This window comes from Bos mutus, chromosome X, assembly GCF_027580195.1.
Source record: "Bos mutus isolate GX-2022 chromosome X, NWIPB_WYAK_1.1, whole genome shotgun sequence".
Classification (NCBI taxonomy): domain Eukaryota; kingdom Metazoa; phylum Chordata; class Mammalia; order Artiodactyla; family Bovidae; genus Bos; species Bos mutus.
In genome coordinates, this window is record NC_091646.1 from 114,508,625 (window position 1) to 114,527,189 (window position 18,565).

Here is an 18,565-nt window from a genome sequence, read left to right on the forward strand (position 1 = left end):
CATGGGCTCTGGAGTGTTTTTATACGTATAATTATAATTACACATATGTACAATTATAACAATTACATATAATTATGATTTTACACTGTATAATTACGATTATACAGTGGAAGTGACAAATAGATTCAAGGGATTAGATCTGATAGACAGAGTGCCTGAAGAACTATGAACAGAGGTTTGTGACATTGTACAGGAGGGAGTGATCAAAACCATAACCAAGAAAAAGAAATGCAAACAGGCAAAAGGGCTGTCTGAGGAGGCCTTACAAATAGCTGTGAAAGGAAGAGAAGTGAAAGGCAAAGGAGAAAAGGAAACATATACCCATCTGAATGCTGAGTTCCAAAGAATAGCAGGAGAGATAAGAAAGCCTTCCTAAGGGATCAATGTAAAGAAATAGAGGAAAACAATAGAATGGGAAAGACTAGAGATCTCTTCAAGGAAATTAGAGATACCAAGGGAACATTTCATGAAAAGATGGGCACAATGAAGGACAGAAATTGTGTGGACCTAACAGAAGCAGAAAATATTAAGAGGTGGCAAGAATACACAGAAGAACTATACAAAAGAGATCTTAAAGACCCAGATAACCATGATGGTGTGATCACTCACCTAGAGCCAGACATCATGGAATGCAAAGTCAAGTGGGCCTTAGGAAGCATCACAATGAACAAAGCTAGTGGAGGTGATGGAATTCCAGCTGAGCAATTGCAAATCCTAAAAGATGATACTGTTAAAGTGCTGCACTCAATATGCTAGCAAATTTGGAAAACTCAGCAGTGGCCACAGGACTGGAACAGGTCAGTTTTCATTCCAATCCCAAAGAAAGGCATGCCAAAGAATGTTCAAACCACCACACAATTGCACTCATCTCACACGCTAGTAAAGCAATGCTCAAAATTCTCCAAGCTAGGCTTCAACAGTAAGTGAACCAAGAACTCCCAGATGTTCAAGCTGGATTTAGAAAAGGCAGAGGAACCAGAGATCAAATTGCCAACATCTGTTGGATCATACAAAAAGCAAGAGAATTCCAGAAAAAAAAAAATCTACTTCTGCTTCATTGACTATGCTAAAGCCTTTGACTTTACAAAGTCAAAGTTTGTTGACTTCACAACAAACTATGGAAAGTTCTTCAACAGACAGGAATACCAGACCGCCTTACCTGCCTCCTGAGAGGCAGAAGGGGACGACAGAGGATGAGATGGTTGGATGGCATCACCGACTCAATGGATATGAGTTCAGCAAGCTCCAAGAGATGGTGAAAGACAGGGAAGCCTGACTTGCTGCAGTCCATGGGGTGGCAAAGAGTCAGACATGACTGAGCGACTGAATGACATGGGCTCTGATGATCCTCCTCTTCTAAATCCTTTGTGTTTTTCCATTTCTGCTGAATAAAAGCCTTACATTCTCCCACAGAGCTTGAGGATGCTGATTCATTCGTTCAACAAATGTTTATTGACTACCTACTCTGTTCAAGGCATTATTTTAGATGGTAAAAAGGAAAACTTGTAGCCTTTGTGGTTATTGCATAAGGGAAGAACCTTGCATAGGAGAGAAATAAGTAAATTTAAAAATTCATTTGATTTAAAAAACTGTAATATTAACGTGGTTAACAATGTCTGCATCTATCAGGCATTTAAACTTTAAGTAAGATATAAACCTAAGCTGGTATGATGAGCAAGGTAAACTAAATAGGAAAGTAGTAAGGAATGGAATGGGGGAAGCTGATTTCCTGTGCTTTGTCTTATCCTTTTGCTTTTAAAATAGAAATGTTCGCTCAGCCTTCTCACTCTGTATAAAGAAGCAGGGTCTCTATAAGGGAACTTTATTCTTTCTCTTGGGCAAACAGGAGCATGGGTGCTCTGAATACCTGCATGTCTTCACAATAACAGAGGGGGACATGTGATAATGCTTCAGTAAATGAGTTCTTTAAGAAAAATCAAATGGGTTGGGAAGATCCGCTGGAGAAGGGATAGGCTACCCACTCCAGTATTCTTGGGTTTCCCTGATGGCTCAGCTGTAAAAGAATCTGCCTGCAATGTGAGAGACCTGGGTTTGATCCCTGGGTTGGGAAGATCCCCTGGAGAAGGGAATGGCTACCCATTACAGTATTCTGGCCTGGAGAATTCCATGGACTGCATATTCCATGAGGTTGCAAAGAGTCAGACACGACTGAGTGACTTTCACTTTTACCTAAAAAAGATGGAGAGCCAGAGTAAGGGAGATAAAAGATTGGTCACATTTTGGTATATGTTGTATGTGTCAGTCTTATCTGGTGCAATTTCTACATCTCTTGGGCTTCCCTGATAGCTCAGTGGGTAAATAATCTGCCTGCAATGCAGGAGACCCCGGTTCTATTCCTGGGTTGGGAAGATCCCCTGGAGAAGGGATAGGCTACCCACTCCAGTATTCTTGGGCTTCCCTTGTAGCTCAGCTGGTAAAGAATCCACCTGAAATGTGGGATACCTAGGTTCAATACCTAAGTTGGGAAGATCCACTGGAGAAGGGAAAGGTTACCCACTCCAGTATTCTGGCCTGGAGAATTCCATGGATGGTATAGTCCATGGGGTCGCAAATAGTTGGACATGACTGAGTGATTTTCACTTCACTCTGTATCTCTGTACAAAATAATATCAAGCTCACTTTTCTCCCAAGCCCATGTTTTTAAATTTAAAGATAGCTTTTAAAAATCAGTAGTGGTTACTTTGGAAGGTTCTTGACAGAAGAGAGCGCAAGGGAGTATTCTGCAGTGATGGGAATATTCTAAGTTTGGATCTTGGTGCTTGTTAAACAGGTGGGTATAGATGTAAAAAAGGTATCATGCTGTAACTTAGGATTTGTGTATTTTTACTGTGTGTAACATATACTTCAGTGAAAAAGGAAAAAAATCTAAGTAAAACGCAAGTCTGTTTTAGGCCTGCAGATGTGTGGTAAACTAGACGTCATAAATTATAGGCTCTGTGGTCCATGAAAGAACTGATTAGATCTTTCCAATCGCTTCCCATTTGCTCAGATGATGACATGATTTAGTAATGTGGGGAGCTGTTAACTTGCCTCCTTGTTATTGACACCCATTGGGTTCCCATACAAAACCTATGTAGAAAGGGAAATAGGAAAACAAGCAAGGAAGGAGGTAAACACACACGCAGTTCTCCGCTGAGACTGAGATTCAGAGAGTTTCATGCTCTTCGGGAATTTCACTCAGCGGGGCTTTTCCATGGTGTTAATAGTTTTGACCCCAAGAACTCTGTAGGATTGTTACATCTGCCACAAAGCCAGAAATATCATGTCTGAAACTTTTTTCCCTAAATAAATGTGAAAAGTTCATAAAAGAATCCAATTAAGCAAACCTATGATTAAGAATATTAAAATCAGGTCACTTCCAATAGCAAACAAAATACCACTGAATTCCTTGTTGCATGTTTTAAAACTATTCATTTCTGCTATTATTAGTTTTTAATTTCTCAAAAGTAAACTTTTCAAAATCATAATGAAATCTCCAGGTTTTCTGGTTTTGATTCAATTAAACTATGCACATGTCCTCTGATTATTTTTATATGATGGACATATTTTTGTTTGATGAAAATATTTCCTCTGTAAAAAATGAAAAAAATAGATTCTTACTGTGTTAATAACAATTTTAAACTCACAGATCTTTTTGAAATTCCCCTCCCTTAATAAAGTGTCAATTTTTTAAAAATTTCTGATTACTAGAGATTTTCATTTTGATTCTTTTACTCTTCCTTTTGTTAAAGAGTTCATGGCATTGATCTCAATAAAATAAAACCTTAAAAAAACAAAGTCTTTATGCTAGGAAGAAATTTAAATATATTTAACTATATTTATATTGATATCTGTAAATGAACTCTACAACTGACAAAAATCATTTTTCTTGTCTAAAATGTTATTTTAACTTGGATATTTAGAACTCAAAACTATTGCTTTTCCTTTAGAAACGTGGTATTTGTGTTCTCAGAATAGCTCACAGAGGTAGGTTATTTATCTAGCAATGAAGGTGAAATACTGTATGTTTGTGGCAAAATTTTAACAATAATAATATAATTATAGTAATAGCAAAACATTACTGAATACAACATAATTTAATAATTTCACCTTTCAGCTATTGTTTGAAGAAAGGCATGCTTAATAACATAAAATTGATCATCTTCAAATAGCCTATACTTGTCAATATAAATAACACAGAATGAATAAAGAGTTAAAAAAATAGTATGAATCATTCCACAAACCAAAAATAACTACTCTTAATATAGTGCTGTGTTCACTTCTAATATTGAAAACATTTTCGCACGATTGGGAGTACGCTTTACTGTTTTTGTATCTTGCTTTTCCCTGTCATTGTTGTATTGTAATGATTTTGAAGACTGTCAGCGTGGATTCTTTGTCTAATCTCACCTCAAATCCCAAATCTTTTCTTTCTTTAAAATAACTGGGCCACTCTTTTATTATTATTATTATTTTGCTTTGGATTGAATGGGTATAACACAAAGCTGAGAAAGGAAAGAAAAGGGAATCAGGAAGGGAGAGCATGACAGAAAGGAAGAGTTCAGGTAACAGTGCAAGAGTCAGAGGGGTCTATGGATGGAAAAGATATTTGAGAGAAAACGAACAGAAACTTGGAACAGTGAACTGCAGAATAACATGGATTCTAGCATTAGAGCTAAATGGCAATAAGCACCATGTGATTCTACCCCATCATTTGATAGTGAAGTGAAAGTCACTCAGTTGTGTCCAATTCTTTGTGACCCCATGGCCTACACAATCCATGGAATTTTATAGGCCAGAATATTGGTGTGGGTAGCCGTTCCCTTCTCCAGGGGATCTTCCCAACCCAGGGATTGAACCCAGGTCTCCTGCATTGCAGGTGGATTCTTAAGGATGCATGTTTATCGAGTTCAATGTCTTGCTTTGGGGACAGGGACAGTTGGAGGCAGTTCTTGAAAGGGAACACAGATCTGCTGATTCTCATCCTTAATTTCCTTCTTTTAGTCTCTGAGGTATAAAAAAACTGAAGAGCAAGAGGTGTGCAGCATTTCCTCGAGGACTAAGAAGGGAAATAGTGGAAAACAGATGGTGAATTAATCAATATCCTGATAAAAGACTTGATCAGAGGTGGCTGGAGCCTGGAAAGTTAAGGAAAGGGAAACATAGTAGTCCCTCAAGGACGCAGAGAAGTGAAGACCATGTACAAGCTACGATCCTCAAATGGCATTTTTGATCCGGAATTACCCACTCCAGATTTGTGAAAATTCTAGAATGAATGCTATAATATACAAATGACCTGTCCATGTAGTTAGCAAATGAAAAGATAGTGAAGTATTTGCCCATTTGATGGAAGGAGAGCCAATACTTGCCACAACCAATTATGCTTATTACATCATTTTTTGTCCTTGAAGCAAAGCCCACCTGTCCAACTTCAAAGCATGATAAACTTTACATCTTTTGGACATCAGTGTGCATAAGAGCCCACTTTCCTGTTACATTATTTCTCAATGTTCTTCTTTATTTATTTAATCACCTAAATTATGTATGTATGTATTTATTTATGTAACTTTAAAGTTTTAGTATTGTAATCGGGGTATAGCCAATTAACAATGTGGTGGTAGTTCCAGATGAACAGCAAAGGGACTCAGCCATACACATACATTTAGCCATTCTCTCCCCAAACCCCTCCCATCCAGGCTGGCACATAATATTGAGCAGAATTCTGTGTGCTATATAATAGGTCTTTGTTGGTTATCCAGTTTTAATACAGCAGTGTGTACATGACCTTCACAAAATCCCTAACTATCCCTTCCCCCCAGAAACCTCTTCTTGATTCTAGAATAAACTTGAGACGAGTGCTGCTGGGGAGGTGACAGTCAGAGACTGGAAGATGGGAAATGGAGAGTAAGAGGTTACAGCAAAATTCTATAGTATTTTAAAAATTTACCAATGACTACTGCTCATTTGAAAATTAGAAAACATTGTCCTGAGTGACAGCTGAGATTTCATCATCTGTATCAGTGTCACTCTACTTAATACCAAATATATTTTTGGTTTGCTTTTCAAGAATCAGATCTCACAAATTAAAAACTTGTTTTCAATTTTCTTTTCTTTGCTAAGGCTCACCTTGACCTTATCCTGTCCCATGGACTTGAAGAATTTTCCAATGGATGTCCAGACTTGTACAATGCAGCTGGAGAGTTGTAAGTCATTACTACTTAAATAACCACCTGCTTGTTTTAAGCAATGACCTGGTTCTTTTCAGTGTGTTATTAAAGAGAAAAAAACCCCATAAGAGTCAATCTATACCTATTTAACAACTCCTGAGGTCCTAAGGGAAGGACAAGGAAAAGTGTGTGTGCATGACTTAAACCCAAGAGCACAAAGACCATTTTTCAAAGTAAAAAGCCAAATAACTTGACCTTCCTCAAAAAACAAGCCTGATTTAGTAAGCTTTTCTTTGAAATGAAAATGTCTCCTGGGAAAATTAAGATTATTAGTCATTCAACCTCTATAATGAATCACTCTCTAGTCAGAAAATTGTATTTCCTTCTATCTTGTGCTTGTATAGACCTTCACTCCAAAGGAATTTTAGAAGGAAGGGATAATTGATTTGAGGACAAGATACAGGGGACTTAGTTCAGTTCAGTCACTCAGTCGTGTCCGACTCTTTGCGACCCCATGAATCGCAGCATGCCAGGGCCTCCCTGTCCATCACCAACTCCCGGAGTTCACACAGACTCAGGTCCATCGAGTCGGTGATGCCATCCAGCCATCTCACCCTCTGGCGTCCCCTTCTCCTCCTGCCCCCAGTCCCTCCCAGCATCAGAGTCTTTTCCAATGAGTCAACTCTTTGCATGAGGTGGCCAAAATACTGCAGTTTCAGCTTTAGCATCATTCCTTCCAAAGAAATCCCAGGGCTGATCTCCTTCAGAATGGACTGGTTGGATCTCCTTGCAGTCCAAGGGGACTCTCAAGAGTCTTCTCCAACACCACAGTTCAAAAGCGTCAATTCTTCGGTGCTCAGCCTTCTTCACAGTCCAACTCTCACATCCATACATGACCACTGGAAAAACCATAACCTTCACTAGACGGACCTTACTCCAAGGAGTAAGCGTCTTAATTTCATGGCTGCAGTCACCATCTGTAATGATTTTAGAGCCCCAAAAAAATACAGTCTGACACTGTTTCCACTGTTTCCCCATCTATTTCCCATGAAGGGATGGGACCAGATGCCATGATCTTCGTTTTCTGAATGTTGAGCTTTAAGCCAACTTTTTCACTCTCCTCTTTCACTTTCATCAAGAGGCTTTTGAGTTCCTCTTCACTTTCTGCCATAAGGGTGGTGTCATCTGCATATCTGAGGTTATTGATATTTCTCCCGGCAATCTGGATTCCAGCTTGTGCTTCTTCCAGTGCAATGTTTCTCATGATGTACTCTGCATAGAAGTTAAATAAGCAGGGTGACAGTATACAGCCTTGACGTACTCCTTTTCCTATTTGGAACCAGTTGTTGTTCCATGGCCAGTTCTAACTGTTGCTTCCTGACCTACATATAGCTTTCTCAAGAGGCAGGTCAGGTGCTCTGGTATTCCCATCTCTTTCAGAATTTTCCAGTTTATTGTGATCCACACAGTCAAAGGCTTTGGCATAGTCAATAAAGCAGAAACAGATGTTTTTCTGGAACTCTCTTGCTTTTTTGATGATCCAGTGGATGTTGGCAATTTGATCTCTGGTTCCTTTGCCTTCTCTAAAACCAGCTTGAACATCTGGAAGTTCACGGTTCACATATTGCTGAAGCCTGGCTTGGAGAATTTTGAGAATTACTTTACTAGCATGTGAGATGAGTACAATTGTGTGGTAGTTTGAGCATTCTTTGGCATTGCCTTTCTTTGGGATTGGAATGAAAACTGACCTTTTCCAGTCCTGTGGCCACTGCTGAGTTTTCCAGATTTGCTGGCATATTGAGTGCACCAATTTCACAGCATCATCTTTCAGGATTTGAAATAGCTCAACTGGAATTCCAGTGGCCTTATAGGAGGATGTAAAAATGAGGGGCATTGAGATGACATGGAATAAGGGGATCTCCCTTAGATGGGCAATGGACATACAAAAATAAGGTGAAGGAAATAGAGAAATGCTACTACTTTGTGCCCTTTATGTCCTGGCTCTGATGCCACTGAAATCTCTAACATGTGCCATAAGTTGCTGATGCCTCCAAGGTAAAGGAATTTTCAGTCAGCAGACATGAAATTTTTTTCTGGCTTGCTCTGTCAGTTGCTCTGTTTGTAAATGCAGAGAATAGTAAGTGCTACTGACCTACAGGGATGTTAGGAGATTTAATGAGGCAGGGGCAAGAAAATACTTTTAACTTCTTGGTTTAGAAAAATAATAAATGTAAAAAGACACATCAACTATTATTTAAAAAGAGGCGGTGACAGGGATTTCTTCTGATCATTTAAAATCATTGTAGATTTCCCTTGAAACTTTCTACAAAAATAAACAAAATAATGAAACATCTTTGTTTGAAGAGGATGTCAGGGATAAAATGAGAATTTCTGATTTGCAATAGGCTTTATGTATTTATTTTTCCCCATTGCCCCTTCTCTTCAGAAGATAGTTAAGAAAAACTTTTTCTTATGTAATGATTCCTTCTTTGTGTCTTCTCTACTGCTCCAAACTCTCCCCTACCTCAACTTAATACTCAGTTTTTCTATAAAGCAGTAACCATAGCTATCATCTGAAGTTCCTCCAAAGCTTAGTCATGTCTGACTCTTTGCATGCCCATGGTCTATACAGTCCATGGAATTCTCCAGGCCAGAATACTGGAATGGGTAGCCATTCCTTTCTCCAGGGTATCTTACCAGCCCAGGGATCGTACCCAGGTCTCCCACATTGCAGGCAGATTCTTTAACAGCTGAGCTACTAGGGAAGCCCCCTTCAAGGCTTAAAAACTCCAATTAGTAAATATGCTTGGTGCTTGCAGGATCTAGAAGTAATGAAATCAAAGAAGCAGTGATGTGTTTACCACTAACTTTGACTGTGAAGGATGGGAAGTGTCCTTTACTTTTCTACCCTCATATTATACCGTTCTCCCCCACATTTTTCCCTCTTCTATTTGACCCCAAGCTGCAGCTTCCAAGTGGCTGACAAGGACTATTACTGTAGCGGTCAGCAAGAAAAGGGTGCTTGGCAAGCCTCTAGTATTTGGTGGAGATATCCAAGAAGTCCTCATACAGTACTGATGTGGAAGAGATAGGGTTGACCACTCTCTGTGGACCATCAATGCTTGTACAAAGCCCTCTTCGTGACTCCTTGCTTGTTTTTAATTTCTGGCTTTGAATGGAAAAGGTGGTCCAAAGAAAGAGGAAAGTAGATTCCAATTAATTTTGCAATTGATTTCTGGGTAGCTTTGGTGAGTCATTACCTTTCAGTAAACAAGAATAAGAATCTATAACCTTAATAAACACGCTGGGGTTACTGGCTAGCCAAAACCTCACATAATAACCCTTGTCTGCCTCACTCTCCTTTTAGAGTTTATATCATACATAAAGGAAGAGGAGAGAGAACTGATGCCTGAAAAAAGAGTAGCCTTCATTTCCAGGGTGCAAAAAGATCCAGGAGTACCTGACATAACAACCTAGTTAGCAGGAGCTTGGAGACTAAGAGCTGACTTTGGTTTACTAAACTGATAATAATCTTACTTCGAATGGTTCAAGAGTCATGTAACAATATGACTATATAACAGAGAATCTGTTTTACTTCATATTCAGCATTGTGATGAGTAGGCCCCTTTAGTAAGAAACTAGCACTAATGAATATGCTTAATTTGCATATTCTACAACTTTCTCTTAGGTTACCTACCTACAGCCTTTCCCATTTGCTAAAGTAATTGAGGATTGACCATAAGGACTTGAACATAAATTTTCTGAAAACAAAGGTAATAGACCCAAAGAGAGGAGCCAAGTTTGTAATGCAAATATTTTAAGCAGGGCTGTGATGACTCCATGGAGAAGGAAATGGCAACCCACTCCAGTATTGTTGCCTGGGGAATCCCAGGGACGGAGGAGCCTGGTGGGCTGCCGTCTATGGGGTCCCAGAGTCGGACATGACTGAAGCGACTTAGCAGCAGTGATGAATCCAACCTCATTTTTTAAAAAAATGCTTTTCATTTCTCATACTGAGACTGGTGCCATGAACTGCATTGTTTTATTGGATAACCACAGACACAGCTCTTTCAAGTAAAGACAATCTTCAAAGCATTTCTGTTTGTTTACTAGTTTGTTCTTCAGAAGATTTAGTGGATAAAGAAGGCAGAGGAAAAATGGACTTTATAGATCCCATTCTCTCATTATACAGAAAAAAATCATTCAGAAATAGCTTTTTATCTTCAATTTCTTTGGCTCCAATGACATGTAGTTGTCATGATGATCACAGCTCTTTCATTAAAAAATGCTCTTGAATTGACTGATTATGTCTGCTTTAGATGACCCCCTTGATTGTTTCTTTACCTGGCTAGACTTTCAAGCTTTCTTGGAAAGATGCATTCAATTTTTCACTATGCTTTGTTTGCTCCAGTTGGGTACACAATGAATGACTTGATATTTGAGTGGTTAAGTGATGGTCCAGTTCAAGTTGCTGAAGGATTGACCCTGCCTCAATTTATTTTGAAAGAAGAGAAGGAACTCGGCTATTGCACAAAGCATTACAACACTGGTAAGTTTCCTTTCAGCTGCTAAACTCAAATGGGCTCCATCTGCAGCTTGGCATATATATCATATCACCCTATTTTCTGCATATTGATCAAGAAAGTGGAGCTACAAAGAACTGCCCTGGGCTTGGCTCAAAATCCCTTCAGCACATAAGATGCCTATACCCCTTGGAATGGGTCAGAGAGCACGACAGGTAATTTTTTCAAAAGAGAGAGAGAAGAAAAGAGACTTGGGAATCTTGTGCTATTCTCTTGCTGACCATCTACTATCAAGTGACTTTGAGGAAAGATGTATACTTTGTAAGTGGTACAGGAAATGTATAAATTTTGGCCCATTCCCAGCATCCACTCTTGACATTGGCTCCTCAGATCAATTTGCACTTTCAGGACTTCCGTGGGCCAGTGGTTAAGAATTCACTTGCAATGCAGGGGTCAAGGGTTCGGTCCCTGGTCGGGGAACTAAGATCCCACATGCTGTGGAGCAACTAAGCCTGCGTGCCACAACTACTGAGCCTGTGTGCTCTGGAACCCGTGTGCCACAACTAAAGAGACCATGCACCACAACAAAAGATCCCACATGACACAGCGAAGATCCTGCTTGCCACAATTAAGACCTGAGGCAGCCAAATAAATTAATACATCAATTTTAAATTTGTACTCTGCCTTAGTGGAAGAGAGAAATTATAGGTCTTTGCAAACCCAGAAATACAGCTGTTGTACTCTCCAGTCCTAAACAGCGTGCATGAAAATCAGTTGGTGGGAAGCCAGCTGGCTCTAAAAGCCATGCATTGTCACTAGTGCTGACAGACACATGGTGCAAGGGGAGAGTCTGAGGTAGTAGCAACAAGTGGGCATGTTGTTACCAGGAAGATTATTCCCGCCCAGTAAAGTCGACGGCTTTTCCTGGGAATGTCCTGGTCTTTCATATCACACAAGCTGATCAAGGAGAAGCAATTGAGACATGATGGTTTGTTCAGTGACTGCTCAGGGAGTCACTGCTGAGTAAATGGTCCATGAACATTTGTTCTAGAAGTCAACAATGCTTTCTATGAAATAACGAAAATCTGATTCTAAGGTCTTCTTCCTGAGCAAGAAGAACCCAACCCTATCTCTTATCATTTGTGTGGGCTGAGCCAAATTACCTCTGGGCTTCTAATGCCAAGCCAATTAAAAAGGAAGGGAAGTGGTAAGGGGCAGGAACATCTGTCTCTTAATAGTGTGTTAAAAGTTGTAATGTCTGTACATGTACTCTATTTTAGAGGCAATGCAACACTGTAAACAGATTCTAGGTATATTCTAAATGTCCTCAAGTAATTACACAGGAGATTATGAAATTTTTACAGTGATCAGATTAAATTCACAGCTTCTAAAAATGTCTATTTTTCTCTTGCTATTGCTAACATGAAGACAGATACACAATTATCCAAATCCTTTAGGAGCCTCACATGAACTTCACTGCTTAGGAAGGCATGGTTTCAACTATTTCATGTTATATGTTATGTATTAAATGCCATATAGTGTATGGTACACATATACACTGTAGGTTACATATTGTATGCTATATATTACATGCCATAATTCCCACAAAACGTGAATAGTCTCTTTCCACTGAACAGTCTAGAAAATTCTGAAGCTCTGTCTAAACAATCACACTGCAAGAAGCACAGATTTGGAAACTAAATATGCCATATGGTTTTGAGCCAGTGACTCTTTAGATCACTCATTCTCACACTGTCATTTTCATTACTGGTTGAGTTGGAAAAGAGGTGAATTGGGTTTGTAGGGTCAGTGTTTTGTGCAATCTTTCAAATCCATCTTTAATGTTCTTTTTTAATAAAAATAAAGTGGGAGGCTGGAATGGGAAAGATGATTTCAAATTGGCTTTTAAATCATCATTTCCTGTTTCCAGGAAAGTTTACCTGCATCGAGGTTAAGTTTCACCTGGAACGTCAGATGGGATATTATTTGATCCAGATGTACATCCCCAGTTTGTTGATAGTCATTTTGTCCTGGGTCTCTTTTTGGATAAACATGGATGCGGCCCCTGCCAGAGTTGCACTGGGCATAACGACAGTCTTAACAATGACCACCCAGAGTTCAGGCTCCAGGGCATCTCTGCCAAAGGTAAGAAATCTCCTCACTTGACAAGTGACCTGAGAAGTTTGTCAAAGGTGTTACGGGCTGGAGAATTCTGTGAAGACAGAAATGTTTGCTCCTGTGCGGCACTGCTGGAGCTGCAAATGTAGTAAGAGAATGGAAAGCTAAGTTTAAGAGCATTAGAGTTCTTAGAACAAGGGGGGATCTTTGCAATCAGATTAATTAGGGGAAAGGAGATTCAGGGTTGAGAGAAAAGAGGAATGAGTGGAGGAAGAAACATGGCTCAGGAATTCTCAGAAGCCCGTGAGTACTTTTGACCCCATGTTGTTTACGAGGCATGAAGCTTGCAGGAATTGGAGTAAGATTGATACAACTTATGTTGTATTGTCAAGTATTTATTGGGGAGGCTATTGTGATTCATATACTCAGTGAAGTCATTTACTGTAATAAAAGATTGAGTTTGTTCTTGTTTAGTCACTGAGTTGCGTCTGACTCTTTTGTGAACCCATGGACTGTAATTAAGCTACTGCAAATTTACACAGAAAAGCCATATGCAATGAGTGTACATAGGAAATGAACGTGCAGTATTAGGATGCAGCAAATCAGATATCTGTTTGTTCGCTATGCCTTAATTTACCTTAATGGCTAATAACATTACTATTTTGAGTAACATAACAGAGTAACATAATAGAGAATAACAGTGGAGTCACTGAAGATGGTAAAAATTCTGGCAACTGTGGCAGGTTTACAAAGAAGTATGGAGTGGATATTAGGGGCAAAAAGACATTTTGAAGTGCCTCGAATAATAAATCATAATGGTTGCCTAATCTATTTTTATGTAAGAGTGGCCGTCTGCACTTGTAAATATTTCTCAGGAAAATAATGATAAACATCCTGCTTGTGAAATGCCTCAGCACCTCAGAATGTTCCTATGTATATTTGCCCCTTTCACTGAGTACATTGAGTCATTAGCCTCAATTTTCCAGGACTGTGAGTTCAATTTAGTATTCAGTATACACTGTCTCATACTGGTTTAGCAGTTACTACAAAATCCAGTTCCAGAAAGTAACTGAGATGTAATCCTCTATCTTTGCTGGCTTGGGCTTATGTTTAGTTGTGCTGCAACTGACACGATAAGAAATGTTATATCATGTTCCACATTATCGCCTGTGTTGGAAGATAAGATGACATATGAAAGAGTTCTGTGGCTTTAATGGAGTTTGGTTGAATAGTGGGGAAATAGTTATACTAATTTTTCAAGTTTCATGCCTCCAAAGATAAATACTAGATAATGTATGCTAATAGAGAAAGGAATAGATCTGTCTCTGATACTTTTTTACTTTATAGGATAACAAATAGTACAAAACGCTTATGTCATATTTCTACTGGAATACAGATGTCAGAAATGGTAACAGCTTTTTTTTTTCAGCTACATAATCACATATTAGTATTGCCTAACAGAAATTTTAATCCAGTCTGTGCCTCCTCCCAAACAGGTTGATTTGTTTATTTCCCATTATTTATTAGTTACCGCCATCACTGTATGCCATGCCATTTAACGTTAGGACACACAAACATATCACACAATTTAATAGATAAAGTATTGGTGGTACACTGCAAACAGATAAGGTCAAAACAAGATATTTAGCCTCCAACAACTCATTGATACAAAAAGAATAGTCATTTATTTCAAAATGGGAGCTTGAGATTTTGTAAATTTGTTATTCATTCTTATTAGCCATTGTGATTTTACATCATGGTCAAAACTATTGCTATAAAGGAGACTAATCAAGATGGTAGAGTAGGAGGACATGGAAGTCATGATGTATTCATTTGCCATGAATACATCAAAAATACATTTGCATGTGGAACAATATTCATTGAAAACTAAATGGAAACTAGCAGAAAGACTCTTGTACAAGCAAGGCTAAGAAAGATACATATGGAATCGAGTAGGAACAGGAGAAAAACAAGTCAGGGCCCATGACCCTGGGAGGGCTCTCAGAGGAAAAGAGAGATTACATGAACAAACACCAACACCAGCTTTGGGGAGTGAGCAGTGAAAACCACGGACTGGATGCCCCAGTCCGGGGGTCATACACAGAGTAGATGAGCCCTCTTGGCTGCTTGGAGGACACTGGGACCAACAGGAGGTCTGTAGGAAGCCTGGTCTCTGCTCCTGAGGAGCGCTTGTGCGCTAGCTTGCCTCGGGGTAGGGCAGTGAAGATGGTTAGAGGACTGCTCCAGGGGCTGTTGTTTCCCACAGCTGCTTGGTGTTTGCTCCAGCAAAGCTTACTACATGTCTCAGTGTAGTATGTGATCTAGGGCTGCCACAGCCAGGGATAAAGCTAGGCCAAGGGATACAGAGATGACCTAGTCCCAGGGCAAAGGATGGGTGACGCAGCAGTAACTATTGTTGGCACATACTCAAGCATCGTATCAGAAGCAGCCCAGAACTCTGAGGGCGGCTACTCCACCACAGCTAACCCGGATACACAAAGAGAGTACACACTGGCCCCTTCTGCCCTTCAGTGCAGCTCCACAAAAGGGCGGCAGGGGCACAGACTGGGGGAACTGATCAGCAGTGAGGGACAAGTGGGACTTGGACCTGAGGCTGCATCTAAGCAGATAGAAATAATTGCTGGCACCTGCACAGGCAGCACGGAGAAGGCGATGGCACTCCAATCCAGTACTCTTGCCTGGAAAATCCATGGACAGAGGAGCCTGGTGGGCTGCAGTCCATGGGGTCATGAAGAGTCGGACATGACTGAGCAACTTCACTTTCACTTTTCACTTTCATGCACTGGAGAAGGAAATGGAAACCCACTCCAGTGTTCTTGCCTGGAGAATCCCAGGGACGGGGGAGCCTGGTGGGCTGCCATGTGTGGGGTCGCACAGAGTTGGACACGACTGAAGTGACTTAGCAGCAGCAGCAGCAGCACAGGCAGCACATTAGAAACAACTCAGACTTCTGTCTATGGCAAAAATGAGCTGAGAGGGCTCACATGGGCTTCCCTTCTTCTGCAATTTCCATCTCTGGGGCGAAAGTCCCAGTGCTGGGAAAAGGAAAAGCAGACACCTAAATGGAACAGAGCCAGCTCAGGTCCAACCCACAGGGCTTCTACTCCAGCTACTTGGAGGGCAGGCCTGGCCATTGAGTAGAAGGAAAGTCCCAACTCACACCCAGCTACAGCTCTAGCTCCTCTGTCTCCAGCCTCATATCAACATAATAGCTACCAACATAATAGCTACCAGCACAACTTGAGGAAAGACCTCGCTTATGTCCAGATCAAATCTGCTCTCTCTCCAAAGGCATTAGGCACACACAGTCTGCATAGGGATGCTTCCATATATGACACCTCTTCCAGACTGGAATAGATAACTGTTTCACTTGAATTCATACAGGCAAAGAAAGTTAAGGAAAACAATAAAGCATAGGAACTACTCTCAGTTGAAACAGTAAGAGAAAAACCACTGAAAATACATAATTCAGGTCAGGTCAGTTCAGTTCAGTTGCTCAGTCATGTCCAACTTTTTGCAGCCCCATGGACTGCAGCACGCCAGGCCTTCCTGTCCATCACCAACTCCTGGAGCTTACTCAAACTCATGCTCATTGAGTCAGTGATTCCATCCAACCATCTCATCCTCTGTCATCCCCTTCTCCTCCCGCCTTCAATCCTTCCCAGTATCATGGACTTTTCAAATGAGTCAGTTCTTTGCATCAGGTGGCCAAAGTATTGGAGCTTCAGCTTCAGCATCAGTCCTTCCAATGAATATTCAGGACTGATTTCCTTTCAGATAGAGGGGTTGGATCTCCTTGCAGTCCAAGGGACTCTCAAGAGTCTTCTCCAACACCACTTTCAAAAGCATCAGTTCTTCAGTGCTCAGCCTTCTTTATAGTCCCAACTCTCACATCCATACATGACTACTGGAAAAACCATAGCCTTGACTAGATGGACTTTTGTTGGCAAAGTAATGTCACTGCTTTTTAATATGCTGTCTAGGTTGGTCATAACTTTTCTTCCAAGGACCAAGCGTCTTTTAATTTCATGGCTGCAGTCACCATCTGCAGTGATTTTGGAGCCCCCCAAAATAAAATCTGTCACTGTTTCTGCTGTTTCCCCATCTATTTCCCATGAAGTGATGGGACAAGATGCCATGATCTTCATTTTTTGAATGTTGAGCTTTAAGACAACTTTTTCACTCTCCTCTTTCACTTTCATCAAGAGGCTCTTTAGTTCTTCGTTTTCTGCCATAAGGGTGATGTCATCTGCATATCTGAAGTTATTGATATTTCTCCAAGCAATCTTGATTCTAGCTTGTGCTTCACCCAGCCCAGCGTTTCTAATGATGTACTCTGCATATAAGTTAAATAATCAGGGTGACAATATACAGCCTTGTCATACTCCTTTCCCAATTTGGAACCAGTCTGTTGTTCCATGTCTGGTTCTAACTGTTGCTTCCTGACCTGCATACAGATTTCTCAAGAGGCAGGTCAGGTGGTCTGGTATTCCCATCACTTTAAGAATTTTCCACAGTTTGTGGGGATCCACATAGTCAAAGGCTTTGGCATAGTCCATAAAGCAGACGTAGATGTTTTTCTGGAACTCTTCTGCTTTTTCAATAATCCAACAGATGTTGGCAATTTGATCTCTGGTTCCTTTGCCTTTTCTTAAACTAGCTTGAATGTCTGGAAGTTCATGGTTCACGTACTGTTGAAGCCTGGCTTGGAGAATTTTGAGCATTACTTTACTAGCGTGTGAGATGAGTGCAATTGTGTGGTAGTTTGAGCATTCTTTAGCTTTGCCTTTTTTGGGATTGGAATGAAAACTGACCTTTTTCAGTCCTGTGGCCACGGCTGAGTTTTCCAAATTTGCTGGCATATTGAGTGAAGCACTTTCACAGCATCATCTTTCAGGATTTGGAATAGCTCAACTGGAATTCCATCACCTCCACTAGCTTTGTTCATAGTGATGCTTTCTAAGGCCCACTTGACTTTGCATTCCAGGATGTGTGGCTCTAGGTGAGTGATCACACCATCGTGATTATCTGGGTCATGAAGATCTTTTTTGTATAGTCCTTCTGTGTATTCCTGCCACCTCTTCTCAATACCTTCTGTTTCTGTTAGGTCCATACCATTTCTATCTTTTTTGTGCCCATCTTTGCATGAAATGTTCCCTTGGTATCTCTAATTTTCTTGAAGAGATCTCTAGTCTTTCCCATTCTATTGTTTTCCTCTATTTCTTTGCACTGATCACTGAGGAAGGCTTTCTTATCTCTCCTTGCTATTCTTTGGAACTCTGCATTCAAATGAGTATATATTTCCTTTTCTCCTTTGCTTTTGGCTTCTCTTCTTTTCACAGGTATTTGTAAGGCTTCCTCAGACAGCCATTTTGCTTTTTTGCATTTCCTTTTCTTGGGGATGGTCTTGATCCCTGTCTCCTGTACAATGTCACGATACTCCATCCATAGTTCATCAGGCATGCTGTCTATCAGATCTAATCTCTTGAATCTATTTCTCACTTCCACTGTATAATCATAAGGGATTTGATTTAGGTCATACCTGCATGGTCTAGTGGTTTTCCCTACTTTCTTCAATTTAAGTCTGAATTTGGCAATAAGGAGTTCATGATCTGAGCCACAGTCAGCTCCAAGTCTTGTTTTTGCTGACTGTATAGAGCTAGAGATACTCTTTTAATTATTAAAATACATAATTAAATAGAAATAAATAATTGACCTGATAAAGAATGCTGCTGC

The 18,565-nt window shown here is 40.2% G+C and overlaps 1 protein-coding gene across 2 annotated transcripts in view; it reads left to right on the forward strand.

Annotated features, from left to right (window-relative positions):
- Positions 1 to 18,565, forward strand: part of GLRA2 (glycine receptor alpha 2) — a 207,028-nt gene that overhangs the window by 66,298 nt on the left and 122,165 nt on the right. For both annotated transcript variants that reach the window (XM_005903126.2, XM_005903124.2), the window contains exons 5-7: positions 6,121 to 6,203; positions 10,579 to 10,716; positions 12,621 to 12,835. In XM_005903126.2, coding sequence (XP_005903188.1) covers positions 6,121 to 6,203; positions 10,579 to 10,716; positions 12,621 to 12,835 — 436 coding nt within the window. The remainder of the gene's footprint in view (positions 1 to 6,120; positions 6,204 to 10,578; positions 10,717 to 12,620; positions 12,836 to 18,565) is intronic.